This window comes from Colobus angolensis, unplaced genomic scaffold, assembly GCF_000951035.1.
Source record: "Colobus angolensis palliatus isolate OR3802 unplaced genomic scaffold, Cang.pa_1.0 Scaffold539, whole genome shotgun sequence".
NCBI classification, from domain to species: Eukaryota; Metazoa; Chordata; class Mammalia; order Primates; family Cercopithecidae; genus Colobus; species Colobus angolensis.
The window spans coordinates 443,240-450,375 of NW_012118921.1; the positions used below are offsets into that span (position 1 = coordinate 443,240).

Below are 7,136 nucleotides of genomic sequence, written 5' to 3' on the forward strand. Positions count from 1 at the left end.
GCTCAGATGGGGTGAACATGAGTGGGCTTCCTTCAGGGCTGGGTGACAGGATGGCATGAGACCCGCCGGGTAAAACGCACAGTGAACACTCACTGACTTTCTCCTTTCCCTATGCTCAGGGGAACCTCTCAGTCCCGGGGGCACGTTCAGTGTTGGTCAGGACCCAGACCTTCTTCCTCAGCCTCCACTTGCCATCCCCACCCACATCCTGTCTCACTTCACAGGAGGACTCATGCCGTGAGCCCCGTGTGTACTGGGTTCCGTCCAGAATGTGGTCTAACAAATCCACCACACGCAGGTGGGGGCCGTGTCCTGGCCCCTGGGTTGAGTCTGAGTAAGGCTGCCCACGCTCAGTATTTGAGGCCAGATAATTCTCAGTGGGGTGGGGGTGGAGGGGTGGCCTGTGCATTGGAGGATACTGAACAGTGTTCCTGGCCTCCACTCACCAGGTGAGAGCAGCAGCCCCAGCCCCAGCCCCAGCCCCAGGCTTGGAAAAGGTTTCCAGAGATTGCCAGCTGTCCCCTGGAGGTGAAATTGCTGCTGTACAGGAACCATGAAGAACTAAGACACGGAGAACCTCCTGGAGCTAATGGTCCACAGGGGCCCCTCCTGTGTGGACACAGACACCAAGGTACACAAACCTGGAGGACCCAGGAGGACCAAGCTGAAGGAGGGCATCACTTCCTCTTGGAAATACGAAAAATACACATGGGCAAGGACACGGCTTTGTAACAAACCCACTTTTATTGATAGTGTACACGGAGATCCATGGCAGCGGGGCTGTGCCTGGGAGAGCGGGCCACACACTGGTGCAGCCAAGGTGCCTGGTCTGCTCAGAGGGCTCAGGCAGGGGGTGGGGAAGGGGACAGAGGCAGGGTTGGAGCTGCTGCGTTCAGCACAGACGCAGGCAGGGGCCAAGGCTGAGATGCAGGTGCAGGTATGCAGAGCTGGGGCTGGAGCATGTGTACATCTGTGTGTACTTGTATATACATTGGCATGGGGTACACAATATCTACAGGGACCCTCACAGACTGATCTAGGGAGAGGGTTGAGGACAAGATGTCCCAAAGCCCTGAAGGCCCCAGGGGCCAAGCATCAAGAGAGGGGGCACATCGTGGTAGGTACTGAATGCCCAGCACTAGCTTGCTTCTGCCACCCACAGACTTGCTGTGTGACCTGGGGGAAGTTACTAACCCTCTCTGGACCTCAGAAAGATCCATTATAGGATCACTAAGGTTCCTTAGGGCCCGAAAACTTCCATATGTTTAGAGAGATTAAAATACAAAATATACTTGTTAAGAGCTGATGACAAGGGCCTTTGGTTTATGGGTTCAAACCCACCATGCCTGAGTACATGGTTGGACTCAGCATAGCCCAATCCCGGGCACAAGGAGAAGACCTGCCCTGAGCTTTTCTGTTGGACCCCTCCCAGGCTCAGTTCTGGGTCCCAGCTGCTCCTCCCTGCCTCCCCACCGCTGTGTGTGCAGAAGGTCGTGGGGCAGCAGGGGCGGGCGGAGGCCAGGGCTGGGAACCCTCTTGGTTTTGTAGGACACAGTGAACCCAGCGCCCAGTAGGTGCTTAATAAATGCTTGAGGAACGAGCACAGTAGAGGACAGCCTGGTTCTAGGTGGAGCTGTACCCTGAACTTGCTGGGGGACAGGGTTGTGGCCTGGGGCTCATCATGTCCCCTCCGAGTCTCAGTGGTATCCTCTGTGAAATGGGAGCATTAAAAAAAGCAGCCCTGGCCTGTCCACCCCACGCTTGTGCAATTGTCTGTAAACCGTGGAGTTCAATGGTGGAGGTCAATGTCTAGCTGTAGACAGGCCATGGAAACCCTGTTTGGGAGTAGAGGAGGAAGGCGTCCCCAGAGGAGGCCGTGGATCTGAACTGGGTGAGGGCCTGGCCAAGGAGGGAGTCACTAGGCTTTTACAGTACAATGATTTCCATTTCTACTGCTATACATGACACGAAAACAGCTGCAACCACAACAAAGCACAACTGTCGGGCGGAGGGATCTGGGAGAGGAGGCTGAGGAACGTGGTCTAGGAGGTGGGCGTGGTCTAGGAGGTGTGCCACGCCCCCTTCAAACACACAGACGCCGCTGGCTCAATGTCAGGGGCAGCTGGGGGCCAACTTGTGTGTGTGCTGGGGGTGGGAGGGGGTGCAGAGGCAGCTAACCCAGAGGGTAGGAGTTGCAGGGCTGGGAGAGAAGTTCTCCCAGCTGCCACCCAAACCAAGCTGGGTGTTATGCCAGGGGAGAGGAGACCTTTCTCATCTGGCCTTCCGTGTCCTTTGCATCCTGAGACTTGTCCCAGGAGGCTCCATGTGACGCAGCAATCCTCACCCCTCTGGGATCAACATTCCTTCCAACCCCAGGAGAGGAAGGTGTGAGGCTGCAGAGAAGGGTCCTCCCACCGAGGAGCTGAAACCACCAAGGAGCTGTGGAAAAGGGGACTCAGGAAAGCTGTGAGAAGGCAGACGAATGTGCGGAGGCCAGCGCCCGGGGGCCTCCAGTCTGTGCCTAAGGTCTGTGAACAAGACTGCTGCGGGGGCCTCGGCGGGGGGATGCGCACAGCGGGCATCTGGGGCCACCTCCCTGAAGGCACTGGCCAAGCCTCGCCCCAGCATCCCTTGCTCACTGGATGGTGCACTTGTCCCTCTCGCGGGCCTGGCCTTCCCGAAGGACCTTGGCCTTGATGTACTTGAGGTCACTGTTGACGCTGGGGCGGCGGGCGAAGGGCGAGACCATGCCATAGGCGTCCATCTCCTTGACGCGGCGCATGCAAAAGGGCCTGGGGTGGAAGGCGTCACCGTACTGCACGGAGATCTTGCGATGCAGGGCGGGGCTCATCTCGTGCGGCAGCTTGGCCATGCTGAAGAGCACGTAGAACATCTCGTCCACGTTGGTGTTCTTCTTGGCCGACACCTCGAAGTAGGCGCAGTTCTCGTCGCCGGACACCAGCAGCTCGGCCTCGGTGGTGGGCACCTGGCGGCAAAGCTCGCCATGGTCGTTCTTGTTGCCACAGATGACCATGGGCAGCTCCGCCGCCTCCTTGGTCTTGTTCTTCAGGCAGGACTTGACCTCCAGGATCTGCTTCTGGAGGCGCTTGACCTCATCGAAGGACTCCCGGTTATCCAGGCTGAACACCAGGATGAAGACATCGCCTGCAGGGAGAGAGCCCAGGCAGTGAGTTCACCTGCCAGTGCGACCCCCGGCCTCCTCTGGCCACAGAACACCAGTCCTAACAGCTGGGAGTTACAGGCGCCCCGAAGCAGTTATGCGGGGTAACTGACTTAACCTACGCAGCGACTCTTCGGGGTAGCTGCGATTATTCTCCCCGTTTTCCAGGGCAGGAAACTGAGGCTGAGGGGGTTGAAGCCCCTGTTCACAGTCGTACAGCTAACACGTGGACCACTTGGTTCAAATACAGTCAACTCACTTCACATTTCCTTGCAGGGCTGGAGAGGGGTGGGTGATTTGTGTGGACTGTGTTCAGATAATAATAATCATTTCTATGAGCGCAGGTGGCCTGCCTGTTTTGCTCAATGCCTAGTTTGCATCTGGCCTCATCCACTTAGCTGCCAGCAGACTTGAGCAGATCACGAAACCTCTGTAACCTCAGTTTCTCTGTCTGTTTCATGCAGATGAAATATTACCTTGCAGGATAATTTTGAGAGTTATGCAAGATAATGAATGGACAGTGGTACATGCTCAGTGACCTCAGGTGTCAGTAACGATGAGAATGAAGGCCTATTGGGGGCCAAGCACCGGGTATGTGCTCCAGACCCATTGTTCTCTTGATTCCTCACTATGCCTCTGTCAAGGAGATTTTGTTACTTTTGCGTTACAGGTGAGCAAACTGAGGCTCGGAAAGGGTATGCAGCCTGTCCAAGATCACACAGCTTCCATGTGGCTAGGCTGGGATTTCTACCTGATTCTGTCCTCACCTAGCTAGTGCCTGGCACCTGGTAGATGCTCTCTGCTTCTCAAATAAATCATGGGATGAAAAAGTGAGCGCTGGCCTCCAAGGCCCACACTGCCTCCAGGATAACTCACCACATCACTCCAGCCAGGGTTGTGAATCTGAAACAGGGGCTGCTGTGGAGACGGTGGGGCGGTGAGGAGGCTGTCTGGACTGGTGCCTCCATCCCGATTTCCAGCTCTTAACAAGCACCTTCCCCACTTTTGCTTAAACTCTTTTTTTTCTTTCCTTCTTTTTTTTTTTTTTGAGACGAAGTCTTGCTCTGAGGCCCAGGCTGGAGTGCAGTGGTGTGATCTTGGCTCACTGCAACTTCCGCCTCCTGGATTTAAGTGATTCTCCTGCCTCAGCCTCCGGAGCAGCTGGGATTTCAGGCGCCTGTCACCACGTCTGGCTTTTTTTTTTTTTTTTAGACAGAGTTTCACTCTTGTTGCTCAGCCTAGAGTGCAATGGCATGATCTCAGCTCACTGCAACCTCCGCCTCCCGGGTTCAAGCGATTCTCCTGCCTCAGCCTCCTGAGTAACCGGGATTACAGGCACCCACCACCACCCCTGGCTAATTTTTTGTATTTTTAGTAGAGACAGGGTTTCACTGTGTTAGCCAGGCTGGTCTCGAACTCCTGACCTCAAGAGATCTACCCACCTCGGCCTCCCAACTTGCTGGAATTACAGGTGTGAGCCACTGCATGCAACCACTTTTGCTCAAACTCTTGATAGCCTTGTGGTGTGACAAGATCCCTATCTCACAGATGAGGAAACTGAGGCCCAGAGGAATCAGCAACTGGCCCAAGTTCTCGAGAAGAGAAGCAAGCAGCTCCAGCTTCTGGCAGAACGGCTGCCACCTTCCTCTGCACCCCCAGAGCACATCATTTTCTCCCACTTAATGGCACATGGCACATTCAGAATGGTGTCCAGGCCAAGGGTGTGCTCCAAACAGTGAGCTCAGGCACAGGGGAGGGTTCCATCACCCACTCATCCTAGTCTCCCCAGGGCCTGGCACACAGTGTTCACCAAGGCAGGCTGAATGGATGGGAGGTGATGGAAGAAACTGCAGTGTGGGCTCTTCTGAAAGGCACTTGCAAGGCAGCATCAACTTGGCAACTCTTCCTTCTTGGGCTGCCAAACCCCATCCCATTAGGCTAATCCGGGGCCCCTGAGGACTCGTGGCCTTGACATATTCAAATGCGAGACTGCGATGCCAAGCATCAGAGATGCCTGTCTGGCAGCTGGAAGAAGAGCTGGTGGTGGAATTAATGGCTTTCAGAATTTCCTGAGCAGCAGGAAAATGAGGTTGAAAAAATGAGGTTCCACCAGGTTGGAAAATGAGGCACGGGTTGGCGTGTGAAAAAAACAAGCATCAGACAGATGTACTCAGAATGATATGCGCTGTAAAAAAGAGACAGACAAAAATACTCTCCATTGTGGGAATACAAATACGAATGCCAATGTAGTCACGGAGGCCGGAAGGCTCCATGCCAGACGGCCAGGGTGGCCACCTCCGGGGCAGGGTCAGGAGCCTGGGATTGGGGACATGGGTCAAAGGGGCATTAGCTTTATCTGTAGCGTTTGCAGGAGGGTGTGTTTGTGTATTACTTGTGTCACTGAAAATTCATGCTGAAAATATGCACGTGCTTCCTCTCTACATCTCCCCTCTCCTTCCCTCTGTCATTAGCCTTATTCATAGCAGTGGGTACCCAGTCCCCTCCCCGAGGCTGAGAGGGCTGACACCAATGCAATACCCATCACGTGCTGGAAGCTCCTGCTATAAGCCTTCTTGCAGTCCTCACAGCCTCCCTGCAGGGTATGAGGTTAAGCCCACTGTGTGGCTGGGGAGGCTCAGACTCAGATGGGATGCATGTGCCTCTGTTCACACATTTAAACCAAGAGGCCCAGAGAGGATTCGAACACAGGTCGACCCAGGGCTCTCCTATCTACATGCCCCTTCTCCAAAACTCGGGGTGGAGCGGGGAGCTTGACTGCTGTCTGGGTCAGATGCTCCGAAAAGCCAGCCTGGAAGAGAAAGCACTCAAGGAGGGGCCACCCCGCAGCCTCAGTCTTGGCCTCGAGGCGGCTGCAGGGCTGGGCATGGCATGGGTTTCTCTGTATAGAAGTATCTCAGTTGAGGGGTTATCTTAATGATGCCTAGAGAGTTGCCTGCTCACTCCTTCGCTTATCCCTGCTCAGCAACTTGAGGGGAGTGACTTGGGAAATGATTGTGTAGCTGGGAGTAGACCCACTCCAAATGCTGACTCAACAGAAGACTCAGGGATTTATTGTGCACTTACTATCTGCTCACCAAGCGCCTTACGTATATTAATTCATTTAATTCTCACAGTGCCTTTAGGATGAGTGTTGATGTGATGCAACTTTACATGAGAATGCTGAGACACAAAGAGATAAAATCCCTTGCCTCGAGGTACAAAGCCGGGAAGCAGCAGAACCAGGACTCAGACCCAGGTGCTGGGTCCCGGGTTGTCCTCTTAGTTACCATGCTAATGCAGTGTAAACGAGGGCACAGCCCCTCAGCTCCACTCACCCTTTCTTCCCCACCCCGCCCCACCCCCCTGCAACCTCCCTGTCCCTCCTCACCCCTCCCAGCAGGGCTGAGAGGCTGCGGTGTGGCTTTGTCTGAAAGCACAAGAGCAGACTGCCTTTTCGAGCTGTGCTGCCCTTGGAGTGGGTTACTTAACCTCTCTGGGCGTCAGTTTCCCCACTTGTAAAAAGGGAATGAATAACTATTTGTGAGGGTTAAATAAGTACATGCCGGACGAGGGGGCTCACGCCTGTAATCCCAGTACTTTGGGAGGCCAAGGTGGGCAGATCACGAGGTCAGGAGATCAAGACCATCCTGGCTAACATGGTGAAACCCCATCTCTACTAAAAAATACAAAAATTAGCCAGGCATGGTGGCGTGCGCCAGTAATCTCAGCTACCTGGGAGGCTGGAGGAGGAGAATTGCTTGAACCCAAGAGAGGGAGGTTGCAGTAAGGTGAGATCGCGCCACTGCACTCCAGCCTGAGCGACAGAGTGAGATGCCATCTTGGAGAAAAAAAAAAATTAAAAAATAAATAAAAATTTGAGAGGTTTGATTTCTGCTTCTGGTTTCTGAGGGAGGATCATCACTTAGGCAATGGACCCCCAGGGAATAGAATAGCT

At 54.4% G+C, this 7,136-nt stretch overlaps 1 protein-coding gene across 1 annotated transcript in view; it reads right to left on the bottom strand.

The window, feature by feature from the left end:
• Positions 1 to 723: 723 nt before the first annotated feature.
• RASD2 (RASD family, member 2) overlaps positions 724 to 7,136 on the bottom strand; it is a 13,258-nt gene continuing 6,845 nt past the window's right edge. Inside the window, exon 3 of the mRNA XM_011961147.1 lies at positions 724 to 3,165. Coding sequence (XP_011816537.1) covers positions 2,636 to 3,165 — 530 coding nt within the window. The 3' untranslated portion in view covers positions 724 to 2,635. The remainder of the gene's footprint in view (positions 3,166 to 7,136) is intronic.